The sequence below is a fragment of the Leptidea sinapis genome, chromosome 34 (genome assembly GCF_905404315.1).
Source record: "Leptidea sinapis chromosome 34, ilLepSina1.1, whole genome shotgun sequence".
NCBI classification, from domain to species: Eukaryota; Metazoa; Arthropoda; class Insecta; order Lepidoptera; family Pieridae; genus Leptidea; species Leptidea sinapis.
In genome coordinates, this window is record NC_066298.1 from 11,180,736 (window position 1) to 11,204,321 (window position 23,586).

The 23,586-nt window shown below is 35.2% G+C and overlaps 1 protein-coding gene across 4 annotated transcripts in view; it reads left to right on the plus strand.

The window, feature by feature from the left end:
* The first annotated feature begins 1,197 nt into the window (after nucleotides 1–1,197).
* Nucleotides 1,198–23,586, plus strand: part of LOC126975047 (uncharacterized) — a 37,840-nt gene continuing 15,451 nt past the window's right edge. The window contains exons 1-7 of one of the 4 annotated variants that reach the window (XM_050822836.1): nucleotides 1,198–1,272; nucleotides 1,385–1,803; nucleotides 3,731–3,829; nucleotides 4,750–4,845; nucleotides 9,147–9,245; nucleotides 10,398–10,496; nucleotides 12,560–12,658. In XM_050822836.1, coding sequence (XP_050678793.1) covers nucleotides 1,550–1,803; nucleotides 3,731–3,829; nucleotides 4,750–4,845; nucleotides 9,147–9,245; nucleotides 10,398–10,496; nucleotides 12,560–12,658 — 746 coding nt within the window. In that variant the 5' untranslated portion in view covers nucleotides 1,198–1,272; nucleotides 1,385–1,549. Of the gene's footprint in view, nucleotides 1,273–1,330; nucleotides 1,804–3,730; nucleotides 3,830–4,749; nucleotides 4,846–9,146; nucleotides 9,246–10,397; nucleotides 10,497–12,559; nucleotides 12,659–23,586 lie in introns of those variants that run through there. The other 3 variants (XM_050822835.1, XM_050822838.1, XM_050822837.1) reach the window with 3 other exon arrangements.

Genomic DNA, 23,586 nt, shown 5'->3' on the forward strand with positions numbered 1-23,586 from the left:
GTAAAAGCAAACAGTGCAGTCCGCTCTCCATGACAACGAGCGGGTGGTTAAGGTTAACAACCATGAACTCCCGCTTGGCGTCATGAACCTCATTAGAGCCAAGAATGCAGCTCACAGAAGAGCTGCCAAGTTTCTAACGCCCAACTATAGGTCACGCGCTTACTTCCTCCAGCGCTAAGTTAGGTTACGTGTCTCCGAATTGAGGAGTTCTAATTGGGATTCACTCATGGAGAACATTTCCCCCTCACACCAGGCGTATTACAAAGTGGCGAAAGCCCTTCGTACTGACGCAATATTTCACACTCCGCCTTTAATACGCCCTGACGGCAGTACAGCTTTCGAGGACAGGGATAAAGCGGAGTGTTTTGCTGGAAGCATTGCTTTACAATGCTCACCCAGCACTTCTTCTTTTGAACCCCTCCACGTAGCGTCGGTGGAGAATGAGGTCAGTCGTCTGAACTCAATGCCTCTCACTGACGATCCCATTCGAACTACTGTAGAGGAGGTTAAATCCATCTTTTTCGTGCTAAACACTCTTGTCCACAACAAGTCCACCGCATTGTAGAGTTCATCTACAGCGGGTTCTATCCCAAACGTAAGAAGACAATCGCTGTCTTCTTCGACGTCGCCAAGGCTTTTGACAAAGTCTAGGCCTAATATATAAACTCCACGCTCTAGGCCTCCCATCCCAATTAGTCCGCATAGTGGCTTCTTATCTTCACAATCGTACCTTTCGTTTCAGACACGAAGGTGTCCTCTCCTCTCCTCGCTTGCTCACGGCTGGGGTACCACAGGGCTCAGTGCTCTCACCACTTCTATACATATCGTATACCAACGATATTCCCATCCCTAGTAATGCAGTCCAACTCTCTCTCTTCGCTAACAAACTGTCCCAATTAGATAGCACCTTCTGTGCTATATCCCAGCGGAAACTCATTAGGGAGTGCCGCTTGCGCCTCTCCCTCCCCAAGAGAAGGTCGCCTTCGATGTAGGCTTAGAGGGCACCTGCCCAAAGCCAACTGCAGGTGGTGTTCAGTGGGTTTTCACGTGAGTCCCACATAACCAACGCAGACTTAGGCTGCGTTGGTATGCATGAGCATTCACCACCTCCATTCCGTCGTTATCGCGGAAGGTAGCCCTTTCCCTTGTTTGGGCGCAAAAAAAAAAGAAAGTAAAATATATCATCTTCCACATATTCCTCACAGTCAAGCAGTTGTTTTATTCAATCGCCAAACGCTGAGTCTCTAAATATCTATTCACTGAATCGATTCAGTTAGTATCGATTTAAAAAACGATTTATTTGGTCCGCGGAATTGATACTTCGATGAATCTATTTCACATCGCCGTCCCTAAATCATATTAATTTAGTATTTACGCTTCACAGATGACAGAACTTAGAAGAAAAAAATTGGGTTTTTTTTATTCAAATGGACTTCATCTAGAGTTAAAGTGATAATGTGCTTACTTCTTAGTTGATACCTGATTAGTGATAACGATTAGAGTTTGTCCTGAATAGTATTCTCAGACTGAGTGATACCTACTCATTAAAATGCATAACAAAAGGAAGAGGAACCGAGAGCCTAATATAAAACCATTTCCAGCCTCCATTGGCGGTGATCAAAACTATGCGATGCAAGATTACAACTTTCATGATAATTACAACTCGGGCATTAATTCCTTTGGTTTCGGATATGATGCTTATGGATCTGGACACTCTAGGGGACACCCATCCTTTTATCGACAGAACAGTATGATTGTCGAACACCGACAATATTATCCTATTACCACTCGTGAAAAATACAGGTAAATAATAATTGTTACATATTATGTTAAATACCTATAATTTATTCCATAGTGTTTCCCGTTCAAAGTGGTGATTATAGCCTAACATTATCATACTGTACTTGTCCTCAATTGGTCAACACTACTCATCTTGAGAGGGTCAGTGACGTAAAGGCTGGGTTGATGCCTCTTATCTGAGAATTTAGAGACTATTGAACTCCTTGAACTCTTTCAGTGAATTTAAAGGTTGTGCAAGTTCACTAACACACAATGCCAGTGTGATTGGCTCAAAAAATACTGGTTCAAAAGCCTTGGATCTAGCACTCTTTTCACCAAAACAATAGACATCAAGTTGCAGAAAGTTGCCTGCACATACTTAACTACCTATGTACCAATCACTATTTCAAACTATTGATGCAATTACATCACTAAAATTCACATTCTCATTTGCAGTACAAATTGTGATATCTTCAATAGGCTATGTGACTAGTTTCTGAAAACCTTCTCATACTATTAAATAGTGTTTAAGAACCCTCTTAAAATATTTATTTTTGTTTAATTAATTATTAAATCAAATATATATTGTTTCAAGATACACCAAATAATTATGTTGTCAAAAAGCTTGCTCCAACAATATGGTGTCATGTCAATCTCGTGATGTCACATGTTTGTGAACAAACATTGGTGTGCATGGCAAATAGTGTATGTTGTCAACTTTTCCATATTTTGTTGTCAACTCGATCCATATTTTTGCTGGTATGAAAGAACAGGTTTGAATTCTATATGAAATGCCTTTTGATGGTCTCAAATCTTCTGGACTTTTACCATTGTAATGTAATATTTTTTTCTTACACCATTGGAAAGTAGAGATTTCAACAAACAGAAAGTACACCAACTTTGTGAATAAAGCTGATATTTTGATGGATTAATTTTCTATTTAAAAGTAAGGGTTCTTTTTCAATATTAGAGTCAAAATAAGGTTTAAAAAATAAATATTTCAATTCAAATAAATTAGAGTGTATTTGGGATATAAAAAGGTAACTTTTCACCAAGTTTAGTGAAAAGGAAAATTTATTTTGCCATAGATAAAAATAAAAAACTAAAAGCTTAGTTGTTTGAACTTTTCACATACATTTTTGAAGTAATTGTATTTATTCAAACAAAACAAATCCTCTAACTATATTTACAATACTATGACTACATAAAATTGAAACTGTCATTACAAGAAGCATAACAAGATTACTGACAGGATTTCCATGTTGAATAGCTAGGCCGTTGACCGAAAAAGCTGCCAGCACTTGAGTTTCCAGTAGCCTTAGTCAGGCGCTTAGTACTTTGTACATTCTCCTCGCCTCGGGGCCCCATGGGAGAAGTGTCTCAACACCAAACGGCACAAAGATGTATGAGACAACTCACTGAGACCGACATATTTGCGATGTTTGCTGTGGTCGGCAGTTAAAGCAGCAGCCCCAGCACCAACTGACGTAACTTGGACATGAGAAGGAGGCACCAGCGCCTTTCCCCGTGCCCAAGCCACCAGCGTCATTCCATCAGGACGCTAGCCATCGTGGCGGGTAATATTGCCATTTGGCTCTAAAACAGCTGGTAAATTAAGAGTGGAATATACCCTGCCAATGACTTCATTAATGTTTGCGTGACCTGCCAACTTTAGACAGGATAACCCGTGACACTCAAGAGCATCTACCTGAACGCCATATCTACATTGATGTGGTTCATTTGGATATTATAAATTATATATATTCATTCATTCATTCATTTTGAAGTTATGAGAAAATAGTAAAAACATAAGTTGTAGATCTTTTTACTACCTAAAACTTTGCCATTTGACTTTCAAGCTTATGCTGTGGTATTAACACATACAACAACCTTAAAATTTATTTTGGTTTTGTCATCACATCATTATATTACTTATCAATTTTGTTCACAGAAACTTTGGAAAACCTTCCAACAATTCAAGCGGATTTGAAAGTAGTAATTCATCACAATTTCAACACCAAAAACCACATAAAGCCAATAGTGGCTACAGGTAATAATGCTGTACTATTTGGTTACAGGCCTTACTTACGTAAAACTTTGCAGAGTGTGGTAAAATGCAAACTTGACTTTTGGATTAGGCTGTCTTTGCTTAAGCTCAGCATAATTTCATCTGTCACAAAATCAAACATTATTATTATTTATTTTAGACAACAATACGTGCATACATAAATGTTAGTGAAACAGTTAACCTATGTTAGAAAATTCAATAATAAATTACATATAGATGTTAGTAACAAAGTTATTCTATATTAGATGATATAAATAATAAACTTTGAATGTGCTGTCCTGCCTGTCGGCTATTACCTTCAAAATAATATTGGGACTCCTCTCCAACCTATTTTTGACTGAGGCGAATCCTTTCCGTATGATTGAGGAGAAACCATCGACACGGTTCTCCACAAACATACCGGACGCGCTACAATACCGAGGTAGTCCCAACATTATCATGAGGATGTTATTATATTGGACACAGAGAGCATTAACAGATTTTTAGGTTTAGTCAACAAGTGGTCTCTACATCTTTTGTGCATCATGCAAATCTGCGAGCACTCTAAGCGCCAAACCACACCTTCCTTAAGCTAAGCTGAAACTGAGCTAAGTTTTACATGAAAGTCTGTGCAAAGTCTTGGAATAATTTTGGGTTTTTCAAGAATTCGGATTGGAACTACATACATTGTTTAAATGAAATGACTTGAAATAGAAACATTGTAACGGCACTATTTCTCATAAAAAAAAAATTGTTTTTAAATACCTATCGATATTTATAATGATGGTATTGTAAATAATTTGCGTCTGTTCACTTTGTTGTCAAAAGTCTATATTAAAGTTAAAGTTTTGCACTATACCATATTTTTTTAATATAATTTTTGGTTTGGTCAAACACATAATAATATGGAGTTTTGTTTACAGACATTTTGGTAACACTTTCAACAAAAGAGGGCCGGAAAGCAATATAGTATCGCAATTTCAACAACAAAAATCAAGCAATCTTCATACAGGCTCTGGGTAATAACTCTGCATAACATATGTAATTTGTTCCTAATTATAAATTCTTAACATTTTGTTTTATTTTTGATCATACCATCAAATGAGAAATACAGAAAATAAAGGTGGCATTTAAAAAAGTATTTAAATTTTCTATAGTTTTGAAGTTTTTGAAGGATATGATTCTCCGAAATTTATTTTAATATAATAATAATAATAAATCTTACAAAATACTAGGTTACTTGTCATGAGCGGATGGAGGTGGCTCTCTATAAAATGTGTTCATAGCTGACCTCTAGTTGGCGATAGGAATATTTCTACCAAATTTCAAGCCTCTAAGCCTTATAGTTCCAGAGATATTGTGATGAGTCAATACATAGGTGGAAATCTCTTTTGTAACGGGTGATTTTGTAAGAGTTAAGTTTTTTAGGTTGGCAAAACTGGTTGGTAATGGCTCCCAAACGTCATCTGTCAAAGTGAAAAGTTTTCAGTAAACTCCGCCATTTTATCTTGGCAAGACTGCAAATTGTTGAAATTTTTTTTCAAAATTCGTGCTCTGTGAAAAATGTGCATCGTTTGTTATGACCATATTATATTCGTCATAATCGACCTGTTGAATCAACAATTAGTGCTGTTATCACCAAATTTACTTTGTTGGACATTATGGGTTTGAAAGCCTATAAAAATAAACTTCTGCAAGAATTGAAGCCGAATGGCCTACTACCACAACGTCAATTTCTGGTGAATGTTTTATCGAAAAATCGTGTTCAGTGATGAGGCTCATTTCTGGCTCAACGGATACGTAAATAAGCAAAACTGTCGCATCTGGAGTGATGAACAGCCACATGCCATACAAGAATTACCGATGGTGTGGTTTATGGGCTGGTGGTATCATTGATCCATTTTTCTTCAAAGACGACCGTGGAAGAAACATTACGGTCAACGGCGAACGATATCGAGCCATGATACGCGACTCTTTTTTGCCCCAGTTGGCTGAGTTGAACTTGGTTGACATGTGGTTTCAAAAAGATGGTGCCACATGCCTCACAGCTCGTGAGACAATACACATGTTGAAGGATGAATTTGGTGAGCAGCTTATCTCTCGAAATGGCCCTGTGAGTTGGCTGCCAAGATCATGCGATTTAACGCCTCTTGATTATTATATTACTTGTGGGGTTATGTAAAGTCGTTAGTCTATGTGGACAAGCCGAACACGATTGAAGCCTTACAGGATAACATAACATTAATAAATAAAAATAGTGACGCAAAATTGGATCTTCCGAATGGTCCATTTGAAACGGAGCCACGGACAACATTTACATGAAGTTATCTTTAAAACTTAAAATATGGTAAAGGCCAATTTATCGATTTCAATAAAAATTTTGAATTTATGATGCAAATTGAGAGTTTTATTCGATTTAAAAAGAAACTATGCTTAAAAAATCACCCTTTAATAAATAAAGTTTTTGTTTAAATCTTAGTGGATCACTTGTTGTGATAATCCGAGGATTGGCTTAAAACTCCTCAAAATCGGTCCAGTTGTTCTGAGACTTAGAAAAGATACACATAGATTTTTATAATATTATCATGGTATAGTAAAAAGCTCCGCCTGGTTTTCTATTCCCGTGACAGTTGGGTCACGTGATTGGCCTAAGAATACGTCATCAGTTGCGATGATTAAAACAATTTTCAAGTGAAACAACGCTATTCTATTCAATTCTTCCTACTATTGCTCCTGTGGAAGGTATATCACAAGTTTGCCAATGTCACGTTAAAGTAGACCACCAAGCTTAGAGAGTTTTTGTATTCTAATTTGATTGGTGCTAAAGATTGAAACAAGTTTTATTTTCTTATTTTATACCTGAAACAGATATACACGCTGTTAGACTAAAAAGGACATACACGAATATAATTACATAAATTATTGCAAGTATTTAATGATATTTACAACTTAATCCTATTCTTCTTAATATATTTACAAAAGGAGTGAAAACTAGGGAGAGGAGACATTTAAAGGAAGTTGGGCGGGGAATTCTGAAGTTATAATCACTCAATATAACTTGTTTTGGCATACTAAGCACCTTTTATCTGACAAACAACATGGTTTTGTAAGAAAAAGATCTACGACGTCAAACTTGTTAAACTTCACTAATAGAATTATAAATGAAATGAGCAATAATAATGAAGTTGACGTCATTTATACCGACTTCAGTAAAGCATTCGATTAAGTGGACCATTTCCTATTAATAAAGAAACTTAGGGACATCTGTGGCATATAGGAAGAATTACTCATATGGTTAACATCTTATTTGGCTTCCCGACCACTTGTGGTTAATGTTATTCTCCGGATTTTTATCAGCTATCCAGAGTACCACAAGGCTCACACTTGGGCCCCTTATTATTTTTCTTATATATAAATGATATCACAAAATTAATAAAATAAGAATATGAACTATACGCAGATGACCTAAAATTATACAGGACGGTAAAATGTTTTGAGAACCAAAAATGCTTCAAGATGATATCGACTATATTTACTTATGGTGTCAATATAATAGTATGGAATTGAACGAAGGCAAATGCAACTTTTTAAAATTTTCTAGAAAACATATTAAACTTAAAACTAGTTACAAGATAAATGACGTGTTTATTGCTGAAAAAATGGTTTTAAAGATTTAGGCATTATATTAGATAGTGAACTAAAATTCAACAAACATATAGATTACATTGTTCGTAAGAGTTTTAAAATGCTAGGTTTAATATTCCGTAACACGAAAGATTTTAAAAGTATTTTAAACTCAAGATAATTTTCAACTCTGTGGTCAGATCTAATCTACAATATAATTCAGCCGTTTGGTGCCCATATCACGAATAGAATCTGTACAAAAAAAAGTTTCTTTCAAAGTTAAATTTTTTTGCAAATAAATATAGCCGTAATGATAGCTATGAGAATAGATTAAATACATTTCAAATGAGATCTCTGCGAATACGTAGAATGCTTCTCCTTCTGGTATGGACTGTCCTTCGCTTTTATCACAAATCGGTTTACATGTGCCTGCCTTCAATTGTCGGGTTACTACTTTTTCTCCAATGCACATTAAATTCCACCATAGTAATTATGGCTTAAACTCTCCTACAGCTAATGTTACAATTGTATAAAAGTATTTTTAATATAGATGAAAACATTGATATCTTCTTTTCAAATTTTCTAAAAAAAAAAAAATTGTATTGCTCTCCAAAATTTATAGATTTTAGATATTAAAATATCCATGTATTTCGTATAGTAATGTTGTGCCTACCCTTAATTTAAGTACATTTAAACTATTTTATTATATTTATTTAATTCTCAGTGCATAAGTTAATAAATTGTATTTAGTTGGTAAGGCTTTATGAATAAATAAATAAGTAAACTTTTTTTTTTATGAAAATAAGAGACAAGACGAGCAGGACGTTCAGCTGATGGTAATTGATACGCCCTGCCCATTACAATGCAGTGCCGCTCAGGATTCTTGAAACCCCCAAAAATTCTGAGCGGCACTACAATTGCGCTCGTCACCTTGAGACAAGATGTTAAGTCTCATTTGCCCAGTAATTTCACTAGCTACGGCGCCCTTCAGACCGAAACACAGTAATGCTTACACATTACTACTTCACGGCAGAAATAGGCGCCGTTGTGGTACCCATAATCTAGCCGGCATCCTGTGCAAAGGAGCCTCCCACGGGTTCAAACTTCAGCAGGTATAAAATTGTTCAAAGGAGGTGGCATTAAGGGACAATTGAAGAACGGATGATCCACGTTACCCTCGTCTAGGCCACATTCACAAAGGGAATTTTCGCTAATCCTAAGTTTAGCTAAGAAAACTAGGGAACAATGCTATAGGTGTACTGATACGACAATAGCGATTTAATGTCTGTGTGACACTTGTCAATGCCATGTCTTGCCACTGTATGTCATTGATTTACCCGAGCATAACGTGTTTTTTACCTTAATAAAGACATTATGAACTAATAATACAATAAATTAATTTATATCTTAATAGATAAATCACTCTAGGTACTAATTAGCTAAGCTAGTTCGTATTTTATTTTCACTAACTCAATGAGTAGGTACCTAAATTTACTGAAAAGGGCAATCAATGGTAACATTTATCGTGACGTAGTCTTAAGCCATCGTTGGAAGAGAATACTAGGCGGAGTATATTATTATATCACGTATAATATATTGTGTAATGAAAGAAAACATTTTTGACGTGACCAGATACTTCTTTATTTTTATTTTGGTTTTGCCACACGCACATTAACAACATCAACTTTGTTTACAGAAACTTTGGAAGCACTTTTAATAACACAAGAGGACCGGAAAGCAATACAGCAACGCAATTTCAACAGCAAAAATCATTCAATGTCAATAGAGGCGCTGGGTAATAATTATGTACATACGTGTATATTGTTTCTTATCATAAATTCTTAAGATTTCGCTTTGTTTTTATTCTAAAAAAACTATTGCCATTATACGGTATTAGAAGTAGATTTTATCAGCTTTAGACAACACCGAAATTCAACCAATGTCAAATGTTGCACTGGGTAATAATTCTGCACCGTGACATTGGCCAAATTGTGGTGTATCTTCCACAGAAGCCACATTAGTATGTCTATCTCAACTCTCAGGTTGTGGCTCCATCTACAGGGTCTACTTGATAACATGCTCAACCCTAATAATAGCATATTAGGAAATTGACTTGACATGTCGCTCTTTCAAATCCAAACATCTTTTGTGTTATGTTACTTTTACACAACCCGAGAGTTGAACAAGACATACCAAGATTTATGATCGATGCGTGACTTTTCACACATTTCTCATAGAGTTAGTTTTAACTACCTTTGCATATGCTTAACTAGACATGCATACACGGACAGGAAACACGCGAGGAACGCGTAGTTGAAATGTTTATGTACTGTAATTAAATGTTAAACTTTTTTCCCAACCTTACCCATTACGTAATAAAGATCTTTTAATTTTGCATAACGTCATTCAGATATAATAAATAATTAGACTCACAACCGCGCTCAATAATTGTCTGAAAGAAAAAACAAAAGGTTTTGAGACAAAAGTTTTCGTTCAATTGTGTTTCGACTGCGCTTTGAATACAACGACACGCAATTACAAAGTGTTCAGTGAAAAACTGTCCAAATAACAGCATATCCAAACTTAAACAGGATGGAGTGTCGTAGGTAAGTGCCTCTTTAAATTAACAAAATCTAACTTGACGTTTTTAGTCATTTTGCGAACTAATTATATATAAATGTTCTTGGCTCGTGTTTGCGTCCGTCTCGCGCGTAATGTAGTGTTACTACTTTTACTGAGCGTATACAATAGACCTTGAACATTAGTGTCACGAAATAAGGTGTTAATTTGAATGAATGTTATCTGTACAAGTTAATGTATACGTATATACAACGCCGCTCGGAAATTTTTGACGACCTTTTATAGACGATTGGGAGTGAGGGAGTCTAGTTGCTCATAGTATGCGTCCATGCATGACGTAGTAATATTTATATTATTTTGTTCACAGAATCCGTGGAGATACATTCATCAACGGAAAGTTTTTGGAAAATAATAATGCATCACAATTTCAACTCTACAAACCTGATAGTGTGAAAAGTGGTTCCGGGTAATAATTAATACAGCACCTCTTTTTGGTTACAATTGTGATCTTTCAACTATTACCGATATCCTATGTTGGGAGTAGTGTAGTTTATCAGATATCTGAAAATAAAAATAACGGTTACTTAATCTTCCCAAATCGTCATTGCCCCAAGGCACTAGATTTTTTAGACACCAAAACCAAGTGTGCCGTACGACACCCTACTCCCTCACCAAGTTCTAACCCTTATAACATGGTTTATTTTGCATGGTCTTATAGCTTGTTTCAATAGCTTTCTGATACATTCACTCAAATCATTCTAATTATAAGCAATCTATTGCTACACTTAAAATAAAACGCATTGACAGAACGCTGCACGAGCCCTAAAATCACGCCGATCTGAGGCATACCGCGCGATCAGTTTCCCGGAACGGAAAGGTTAAAGTCAGTGTCTGTAAAATTGAAGAGTCCCTTTTACTGGTAGACTTTAATGTTATAGGTGTTTTAGGATTCTTTTATTTCAGAAAATTAAATGGAATTCACCATTGGAAGGCTCCTTTGCGCAAGATGCTGGCTAGATTATAGGTACCACAACGGCGCATTTTTCTGCCGTGAATCAGTCATTTGTAAACATTATTGTGTTTCGGTCTGAAGGGCGCCGTAGCTAGTGAAATTACTGGACAAAACTTAACATCTCATGTCTCGCGCTCGTCCCCGAGCGCAATTGTAGTGGCGCTCAGAATTTGTGGGAGTTTCAACAATCCTGAGCGACTCTGCATCGTAATGGGCAGGGCGTATCAATGACAATCAGTTGAAGGTCCTACTCGTCTCGTTCCTTATAGTCATAAAAAAATTGGAGAAATACGCTTTGGAGCCGGGTCACATCCCTTGTGTGGAGTGAAGTGACACGCACGCACTGTGTAAAACTGTAAAAATGCCAAAACAAATAGAGCCGCATGTAATTGACACAGTCCAAATGCAATAGTTACTTGCGTGACGCATTGTCTGCATGCGTGACGAGTGCTGCACGCTTTGTGACAGAATTTACACGCGCGTGCGCCGCGAATCCGGTCAGAAGCGGCTGCCAATGGGCAATTGCTATAGTCCGACAACTTCATGCGCGACCGTCCCACGGGGTGACTGACGGTGCACTTAGAAGACAGCGGGTAGCAAGAAGCGCAACAAGTTGTCAGACTATATCAAAAGTTTCGGATGGGCGATCCGCCCCAAAGCCAATCTGATCTTTTAAATTTTATTGAAGTTATAATTCTGGTGGCGCATTAGGGGTAAACTATCAGAGTGAATTTAAAATGCTCTCATACTGTCACGCCCTGACGTTAGTTGACCAGCTAGACAATTTGTATCGTACTTCGACTACCATTTAAGCATCTTGTTACTCATATGTGTACCGAACCACAATCAATTGACTAGAATTAAATAAATTTCAATCAAACAAAAATTTCAATTCTTTATATATGTATAAAAATAATTTATTGATATTTAAATAAAAGTTTATTAAGTAAATTACGCGGTAGAATAATATTTTCATTGGTTGCATTTAATACCTTCTTTATTACGATATTGTTCTTTAAAAACGTAAAATAGTATGAGGAATAAGTACCTTGAAGAATTTTTGTTTTGCAATATAACTTCGTGCGTATAAGTACAGACACATTTTTTGAAGTGAAAGTTCTTTAGCGTCGAGTCAGACACCAAAATTTATGAGTTTTAACGTGGGAGAGGGGAGAAAATGAGATAAGAAGCATTATAGTGCGTTGGTACCAGGCGATCATAGTTGAAGAAGATTGTCTTATGTATGACGCGAGTATACCTTAATATATTCCGACCTAATGGGCACAACGTATTTACTAAATAGACACCAGGAGAACATAAATATGGTAGCGATGATAGTAATGTCTTTCATAGCGGTTGAAATCATGTTTCATCCTAGCAACATGCACCAGGACTTCATATGCAGCTTAGAGGTTCATGCACAAAACAGGTTTCACTTCTGAAATGTTTACTTTGTACGCACGCAATTGTTTTTTAGTCAAGCATAATATTATTAATAATATCTATTTTGTTGACAGAATTTTCGGAGATGCCTTCAATAACACAAGACTTTTGGAAAAGAGTAACACATCAATGTCACTATATCAGAAAGCTGATTATGTCAAAACTGGAACCGGGTAATAAGATATCTCAATTTTTTTAAGCTCTTAAATACAAAAAATATATATTCTACTCTTAAATCAATTATACTTCTAGATGACTGTGACAGCTGTGAAAACGACAAAAAACTAACTAACTGGCGCATTGCTCAAAATAGAGGTTCTATTTTGAGCAATGCGCTTATCCACACAAAGTGACATACAAGCAGGCGCGAGCATTGGTTTTGCAGCGCGGTAGGCACTCGAAGTCTAACGAGTTGTATTTGTGATTAATATTTAAAAATTAGTACCTGTTTTATGGATAAACTAGCTATGAATACCCGCTTCGCTGGGTCATTTTTAATTGTATACTTATTTGTTAATGTTAATAATCTATCACTACTTACTTCACAATTTTTTCACATAAAAGACACATTTTCTTTTTTCTTATTAATTTATTGATCTTACTTATTTTTACATTAAAATCTTACGACTAAGTTGACATTAATATCTTTTATCATCTAACATTAACTGATATCCTAAACATTTTTATTGAAATACATTCTTATATACTACGTTTACAGTTTTGCATTCTGATGCATAAACAAATAAATTTTCTTTCTGTCCTACGCGTGAAAAAGCTACATAGAGTTGACCATGTGAAAAACAGGATTCTTTTAAATTAACTCCACAAAATCGGAACGTCTGACCTTGCGCCTTATTGATAGTCATACCATAAGCTAATCGTACAGGAAATTGTAACCGTTTAAAATAGAATGGTAAATCATTCGAAATTATTGGAATTCTTGGTATAAAAACCAAGTTTCCTTTTTCTTTGCCAGTGAGAACTTGCCTCAATGATGTTGTTCAAAATTTGTTTTACGCATAATCTTGTACCATTGCACAATTTTGGCGTATTAAGATTTCGCATTAATATGACTGGTGATCCAATTTTTAGCTTTAATTCATGAGAAGGCATACCAGGTGGGTTTAATGAATTTAAAAATTCCGTTGGAAAGTTTAAACTTTCATCTTGATTCATCATTGTATCTATTGATTTATAGATTTTTTCCTCTCCCGGTATCATTTCCTGTATTTTTTCATTTATTCGTTTTACTGCATCATTTTTTGTAACCAAAATTGTTCGCTCAGACAACCATGTTTTATTTAAATAATTTTGTTGTATGGATGGATAAATTTTGTCTATAAGGTGTTCTTCGGTGTCTACCACATGACATATCTCTTCAGTTAAAATTATTTTACCAGACTGTGGATCTAGTGGGTAGGTGCCATTCCCAATTTTCAAAAGATTGTCGGCAAACTCTTGTGCTTTTGGATCTCCAGTAATTAACGCTCGCATATTTTCTGTCAGTGATAACTTTTCAACATTGTTCCAAAAAATTGATCGCTTTAAACATGCATTTATTTCGTCAGCTGGTGTTGATTTTGGAATAACTGGTAACGTTTGTCTAAAATCCCCTGATAGTAGCAATAAAGCATCTCCCATTAGTTTTGTATTTTTCCGAAGATCCTGTAATGTTCTATCCAGCGCTTCCAGTGATTTTCGATGAGCCATCGTGCACTCATCCTATATTATAAGTTTGCATCTTATTAAAATTTGGCCACGTACAGAAAATTTTGTGATATTACAGACTGGGAATTCTTGTTCAGCTACATTTAATGGCAAATTTAGTGCAGAATGTGCCGTTTTTCCACCTTCCATTAATGTCGCGGCAATTCCAGAGGATGCCAATGCTAATGCTATTTCATTTTTCACCCGAATTGTAGCTAGGACCAAATTAATGAGGAAAGTTTTTCCAGTACCTCCGGGTGCATCTAAAAAGATTATTCCTCTTGCATGCGTCTCAATACGATTTATTATTGTGTTATATACTATTCGTTGTGTTCGTGTTAATTTTGGTTCATTTTCTTCAATGTAACGTTGCAATTCATCTTTATTATAATTAAGTTCTTTTAATAATTCAGAATTAGTCACGCTTAATTCGTTTCTTTTAGGAGATTGCACTCCGAGAGTAACTAAAGTTTGATTACATATTGCGAAACATCGATCTTCTAAAATTATCAAAGCTTCATTATAAATATTATCGTTGAATGTAATATTCATATCTTGATTTTCTCTACGTAGTCTTGCTAGAATATCATCACTCATACTATCACGATATTTCAGCCATAGTCTATTCGGATTTGAAGGATTACACGATGTTAGAATTATAGCAAAGAGTTCTCGCAGTTCATTCGCTGTTGCTGTTTCTGCTGCCTCTTTCATTGCCTGCTCCCATTGATTATCATTTTCTAATAAACCACGACGCTGGCATGCTTCACGATACGTTTCGCAAATGTAACCATCTACTGTTCGAAGATCTTCAAAAGAAGTTGGTCCACGTACTTCATGAAGTAGTAGACGTAAATAGAAACATTCAGCATTCTTTGGATGTACCGTATATACTCGACCAATAGCTTTATCTTTAAAGACACCTTTAAATCCTTCAACCGAAACTCCTTTCTTTCGTCGATTAAATACTTTTCGCGATGAGTCCCATGTGTAATAACTGGGAACATCACCATAAAGAAGAGTTCTAGCAAACAGATCACTTCGACACAATTCGAAAAATGCAGTTAACGTAGTATTAACAGGTTGGTTTGCAACTTTTTGTGCTGTTTGATTAGTAAAATATACCCGTTGCCCATTCTCAAGGTGAACTGCTAAGTGAAAAACAGCTGGATCCCTGCCATGAATCGGAAACCCCAATATACGCCAAGCTGTAAGTAATGAGGCATTACTATTTATATATCGTCCCATTTGATAACTTAAAATTTCATCATATCTATTTTCATTTGTAATTTCAAAGACAGCCATATCACTTCCTTTGTTAATATAGTTACACACATATTTAATTGACTGAACTGAACTGCAATATTCTACATTTATATGTGCATTAAATATTTTCGATAATAACGGATTATAAGGGACAACCCATCGATTATCAATTTCGATTTCTTCACCCCGTACTCTAATTTTTGCTGTAAATCCTCCTTCACTCGGTGGTCGACGTCGGTATTGCGGATATCCATCATCTCCCGTTTGCGTCTCACTCAAAAATGATCTTGGATATCGTTTTGAGCATTTATTATCTTTTATACAGGGTGATTGCATATTAAGTGCCCCGCAAGGTCCATGTATCATTTGTTTCACGATTATTTCATATAGAACAGGATCTTCAACCGGATTTGGGAATTCTGCTTTAATAACGTCATCGATTTGATTTGAGTGAATTTTTTCTTTCAGCCAAATTAAATTGTGTGAGTGTGGCAACCCTCTCTTTTGCCACTCAATGGAGAACATCCAGCTATTAACATTTCCGAAAATACAACTCTTCACAATTGCATTAATGAATTTTACTTGTTTCTGTTTAAACACGCGCGCAATTAAATCATGTCTGTCATGTGACTTTTGTCCAAATTGTAACTCATCTTTAATTTCCTTCCATGACGAATTGCACGTAAACGTTAGAATAAGTCAGGACGACCATATTTTCTCACATACGCCATTGCGTCTTGTGCATATTGAAGCATATGCCTAGGGCTACCAATGAATGTAGAAGGCAAAATTACTAATCGTCCCAAATTTTCAACATCCCCATCATTGGCTACCGCATCTCGTAAGTGAATATATTCATCCGTTCGTAATTTATTTTGATTTAGACGAATAAATAACAATCTTTCTGCTTCTATTTTTGCTTGCATATCAACAATAAACTGTAAAAACAATTTCCGACAATTGAGTATATGATTGTATTTATTCACTCTCTCCATTATCCGATATGCGTAAAATTCCTTGGAAGAAACTTTTTTGTTTGTAGGGCTATTTGTTTGTGGATCAACATGCTGAATATTAAAATGGTAACCGTCTTCACCATGACAAAATATTAGTGGATACTGTAAGGCGTCATACATGTGATGAGTTTCAGCGATGCGTTCCAACTTATTACTTCTTCGTTGTACCACAATATCCCTATAACTACTTTCATTGTCCACCATAACTACGGCTATTTCATTTACTTGAGGTGCATTAAATCGTCTTTCGTGTTCGCCAATTGGCTTTTTATCTGCCCGAATTATTATTTTATAATTATCCGAAACCATTTTTTCCATCGCAGTCTTAAATATCTTTATCAACTCATTATTTTCATGTAGAAAGCGCTGTAAATGAAGAATTATATCTCGACGCAATTCTGTAAAATTTGAAAGCCTTTGATCCAGTTCGTCTTCTTCATTTCCTACAAAGTAAAATTGTAAAAACTTCGGAGTATTATTTGGGAGTGACAATAATGATCCAATTTTATGATATACTTGTCCCTGTATTTTAAATACTGGATTAAATCCTTTTTCTTCAATTACTGCAGTTGCTCCAAATGAAGTCATTTGAAAGCATGCATTGTAATTTCTAATTTGTTGTAAGAATTCTTTAGAATTTTGTGTTTCTCCTTTCATATATTCTAGAAATTCCGGTGGCAGTGATTTTAACTCTGGTAATTTAATTTTGCCACTTGAACAGCATATACTTTGCGTTTCTCCTTTGAATTTTTTAGCTTCACAAAATTTGCATACTTCATTCATTCTTCCGATCACTATACTTGAATGTTCAAAATAATTTCTAGTAGGATTATAATGAAACGCCTCTTGTTCAAGACTGTATTTTTCCCGACGTTTTTGACGAACAGAATATACAGTTGTTTTAGAAACTTGAGCCTCCATTTGTTCATTTTGTCGAAGATCACGCATTCTTATTGCATTTTGTATTCTTCTATCATCTGCCTGTTCATTTGTCTTTCTTTTTTTTTGCAATCTTTTTCTGATTCGGTCCGTTTCTTTAGAATCATTAAGCTGCTCTTCAGTCTGATTATTTCGACTTTGATGATAATTTTCATGAAGTAATGTGAGACGTTGTTCTCTTTCGTCTGTAGTTTCATTTCTCCGTGACATTTTTTGCCTTTTCGATACAATTCGAGAACGTGAGAATACGCATTTACGTTTCGGCATCGTTAGTAATATTTTAATTTTTTTTTTCACCTTTTTCACACTGCACTAAAATAAAAAAACTAAAAAAAAAAGAAACAATATTGTGTATTACACTGCACGTTAAAACTTTTGATTCTTCACTTTAAAAAACACTATACGCTGTTATTTATGATTATTTAATTTTTAATGTTTATTTTTTCGTTATACAATTCTTATAAAAAATCGACTGAAGCACGGGTTTGACATTTCGGCTTATATAGTCGCAAAAATTATCCCCACTACCGACCAAATTTTACGTATTGTTCTAATAATTTCGACTTTTAAATTCTAGAAATTTCTCGGTGAGTCTAGAATTTTTTCGAACATTTCAAATATATTTGATCAATCAGAGCCTTGGAATACATTCCAAAGATATCCAAATTATTCTTGGATGTTCTAGATTATTCGATAAATTTCTAGATCATTCTAGAATTTTCTAAATCATTTTTATTCAATCAGAAACGTAGATTTTAGAACTCTTTATATAATTCTAGAATTTTCCAGATCATTCTAGACATTTCTGGATCATTCTAGAATTTTCTAGAACATTCTCATTCGATTAGAATCTAAATGTAGATTTTAGAACTTCCCAGATCATTTTAGAATTTTCTAGAACATTCTTATTTAATCAGAATCTAAACGTAGATTTTAGAACTCCCTACATCATTCCAGAATTTCCCAGATCATTCTAAACATTTCTGGATCATTCTAGAATTTTCTAGAACATTCTCATTCGATCAGAATCTAAACGTCGATTTTAGAACTTCCCAGATCATTTTGGAATTTTCTAGATCATTCTAGAATTTTCTAGAACATTTTCGATCGATCAGAACATTGGTATACATATTAAAGCTTTCTAGAACATTCCAGAAATTTCCTGAACAATCCAGACCATTTTAGATCAATAATAGTCACATTTTCAAAGTTAACATCTTTCAACCCCCGTATCTTTTACACCCTTATAATTATCGACTTGCAACCACCATAGTGCACAATGGGAACCTTGTACCTATTGCCACATACAAACACTTTTGGTCTGCGATGCGTAGTTTTGGCTGCAAGGTGAAATATAGGGACACACACCTCCAATTTTATATATATCTAGATATAAGTTCACTTACCAACATTTTTCTGCTGTTCTGTCAGATTGATCGTGTTTTTAGCAAGATTTAGTCAAATTATTCAAGTCAACGTAACCAGTATCATTCCACACAGTTTTAGTTGTAGAAAAGAAACAGAAGGGGAAGCAGAACAATAAATTGGAATCCAGCTAGCCAAGTGTATTTTTCGTAATACTTGGTATTGAAATATCTCATAATTTTACCTTTTTGTTGAGTTAAACTAATATTTTTGCATTGGTCTATAAAGAGAAACAATTTTTATTTTATCTACGAACGAAAATTGTGCAAAAGGATACATACCTAATTTATCCCGACACTGGAATTCCTCCATTATATTTTAATTCCTTACTAGTTACACACAAAACACACAGCAACTTCTTTTTTTTTTCAATACAAACACTAAATATAATTAACAATAAACAAATCAACACAAATCAAATAACTAATGTAATTAGTTAGCTTAATTATTCACGCCCGTTTATGTAGATACACGAATGACGGAAACACAACAACTAAAAAATGGCGCTGTCATTGTTGATTAGTGAACAATATATTTTTATTTCCGGAAATGTCATATTTTATATCTCACAATCATGAATCACGTCATGTAAGATGTCAACACTCTTATGAGAGCGCAATAAGGTTGAAACTCGGACACTAATCGAACGAGACACGTTATAATAATAACTCATAAATCATAATGAAGGTATAATTTATTTCATTGGTTTAATTCGTGACAGCTAATTGTCATTTCGAAGTGTCAGAAGCATGCCTACCCCGGATGTGTTAAAGATCTCAAATTGCGATGGTTATATACGGTATGGTCTGCATACCTATGAAATAAATAAAAATATAAGTAATACAAGTCCACAGAACTATCGCAAAATTAATTATTTGGTTAAAAAGTTTAAGTTGAAAAAGTGAAATTTTCAAACAAAATAAATATTTAAATAAATGTAGTAAAATTTAACAGTCTATATAGTCAACTTACCTTGACCCCGGAACGATGTGCGAAGGCGGCAAGTCGTCGGCTTTACCTTTGATTCGTTTGATAATTTGCGACGTAATTTAAATTCACTATGTTCGTTTATACGAACACTTTTTTATTTCGGGATATCTGAACTGAACTTTAAATTAAATATTGCGCATTCCAATAATAATGGAAGCCTAAATTTTTAAAATTTTCAAAATGTCCACCACATTCTTGAACACACAAGTTACATCGCCGTACAATGTTGTCCCGAACCCTGCTGAGCAAATTTCGTTCGGAATCAAGAGCCATGGCTTTTAATTTTTCAAAGGCGGCAACGATATGATTGCATAGTTCAGCTTCAGTTTCAGGGATTCGTGAGTAAACTTCATTTTTAATAAATCCCCATATAAAGAAGTCGAGAGGAGTGAGGTCGGGTGACCGAGCGAGCCATCTGCGGGGGCCATAGCGCCCAATCCATTGTTCGCCGAAAATCGTGTTTAGCCGGTCCCTCACGATGAGCACGGAGTGTGCAGGTGCTCCATCTAACTGGAACCATACCCGCTAATAAGCTGTTACAGACAATTCTTCTAAATATTTGGTTATTGGGCCATTAATGAGTTCTAGAAACGTCTGTGACTTCAGGTTTCCGTTGATAAAAACAGGGCCGATTATTTGGTCTCCGTGAATACCTGCCCAAACATTAACTGAAAAGCGGTATTGATGCGAAGATTCCCTCAATAAATGGGGATTCGTATGGCTCCAGTGACGCATGGTTTGTCGGTTCCACATGCCGTTTCGAGTAAAAGTGTTGGTCGTGAGACATTTTTTCTAGCACCCAGCGGCAGTAGGAATCTCTAATCGGCTTATCACGGGGCAGCAGCGCCTGCACCTTTTGATATTTATAAGGGCGTATTTTGTTCCTTTTCAACACTCGATGTATTGAGGTATGTGTCACTCTAAATATACGCCCAGCTTGTCTAAGGCTGCAAGCTGGATTCTGATAAAAGTGGTCTAAGACCCGTTGTCCAAAAGATTTGGAACTCGACGTGGAGCAACTCCTTCATGAGTGTTGGGCACTATGTGCTGGTTTTCCCTGATTCTTTGGACAGCTCCCAGGATTGTCCGGACATCAGTAGGGCATACGCGAGATGCGCCGTATCTCTCACGATACGTGCAAAGAGTTAAGGCTAACTTTGGCAGCATTCGCCATACAACAATACCATATCGGTGTACTCTGCAGCACTATAAAAATGCTGTTGTCTTGGCATTTTATTTTCAAAAAACTCGTAAAAATACGCAAACGTAAAAGAAAAATAAATGTCAAATTCACCGTAAAAATAATAATAACACTAACTTAAAAACACAATTTACACACACACAAAGTCAAGTACCTAGTTAATAAGTGTCTATTTCACCTTGAAAAAACTAATTGCATTTATTAATTTTACTAGCTAAAAGTTAAATTATCAAATACAATTACTTTTTACTTACTACGCTAGTTATCTAGAACTTCAATTAATAAGTACAATTAATTTTTCAAAGTCAATCGTTTGAGGCAATCGCGCAAAAAGTATGAAATCACTGCGAAATACAAATTAGCCTATTTGCCCAGAAGACTCGCGATAAACTAAAGTGGTGCTCAGTGCTCACTTAAAATAACGAAAAAATAATTCCTTAATAGGGAATTCCTCACAATTATAGTTTATCGACACTTTTTTATACTTATTTAGCAATCATCACCAAATACCTAAACATGGCTACTATTTTTGGGTTTTTCGAATATCTTAATAATTTTATTAAATTATTTATTAGATAATCTTTAAAAAATATTTTTGTACGATCAAAACCTTCGATGTGGGCGAGTGAGAGAGTTGAAACGCCGCTCAATTCTGTCTTCTACCGCATTTATCAAGGGCAGAGTTCGGAAGAAGCCGCTGGTTTCCACCATCGCACGACACGCCACAAATTAGGATGTCATCCCCACCATCGGGGTGTCTATCATTACTTTACAATACGGCTGGCAGGCTGTGGAATGAACGTCCTTGTGCGGTGTATCGTGGACAAATGTGAAAAAAAGTATGTACACATTTCTAAAGGTCTAGCAAAGCTCATTTCTCCATAAAAAAATCCTGAGTATCAAACGGGCAAGTTGGTATGATTTTTAACAATTAGATTGCTTTGTATTACGTAAGATGGAAGGCCTACCTACCCCACAATTCTATTTTATCGATACTTTAATACACATACACCAACAAGATAAACGAAGCCTACAAACTATAACGTAAAAAAGAAATTATTTTCGTAAGTTCAACTTACAAAACCACTGTTTTCTGAGTGATTTTTTGAGCAGGAAATAGGTAAGTTGGTACGATTTTTGTTTAGGTTGCTTTTAAATTACGTAACATGTGAAACAAGTAATAAATCGTTATTGTTAAGTTCTTCCTTATTCACAATAATTATCTCTCAACTCCTTTATAATTTATAAAAACAAAAGAAGCTGTTTAGTTTTAAATACCTAGGGTGTAGTGTATTTTTACAACAATTATTACAGAACAATTTTAAAATAAACTTAAACAACTTATTGTTTATCGATTACAACTCCCTTTGAAGAAAGCTAATTATCGATAGATGTCTTTACCCTACCCCGCCCGTACGAATTTCGAGCTTGCTTTGAATCGCGCCGCCCGCGACCATCAAAGAGACACCGCCGGGCGCCGGCACGTGTACGCTGTCAAAGAAAACCGCCACTGGCGGCAAATCCGTCTTATGACACTATTGAAATATTCAAGTTCATTGAACCATTGACCCAGATAACTAATACTACACAGTACGTATAAATTTGTGCAAAATGAAAAGTCTACTTTTTGACAAAACCAATGCACGGATTTCGTTAATTTTTGGTATATCGTCAGCAAATATGCTAACAAGTATGTACCTAAATTTAATTCATAGAAGTTAGTTCCATATTGTATAAGAACGATATACATAGTAACCTTGACAAATAAATTTTGTTATAGAAATTGAACGTATTCTACTAGCCTTTAGTAAGCATTATCGGAACTGCTTATTTAAGGTATTTAGTATATTATCGCGTAACGAAAAACTTACTGGTTGGGTGTTCAATAGAAGTTCGATTATACAATAAAAGAACTAAATTTATCTGAAGTAACCTGGAATCTAGTGTAGGTATATTATTCAGAATCTAAATATGGTAGGTAGGCTATCCTTATTGGCATATATGGAATGCACGACCCTGCATACAAGTAAGACATTTCTTGTCACGCACACTCGTTTAATAAACCTGGCCTGTTTTCATCGGTTGTCTGTTGTTGTGTCAGTTGCCTCAGCAAGAGGCTCTATCTCGTCGTATAAATAGGGTATATCCATGAATTGCCTATAAATTCGTAATACAACTAATTCAGTCCATGACATTTCATTACATATTATATTGATAATTCATACAATAAGCGGGCGCGGGGTGTTGTCGGGTCAGCACTTGTCATGTGTAAACAAATTTGTAATAATTCTGGTGAAATGTATAAAATTTTATTAAATTTTGTGATTTATTAAATTATTGATATGCATTTCTAGTAAAAAAAAAGAGGATCTAAATAATTAATCACCAACATAGTATATACTAAAATCTTCTCCGAAACACGCTGCATTTAATGGTACAAGAATTATTCTGATCGGTTCAGTAGTTTAAATAAAAAAAAAACTATTTAAGATAAAATAAATAATATAATGATTAGAAAAAATTATATTTCAACTAAATAATATAAGTTACATGCATA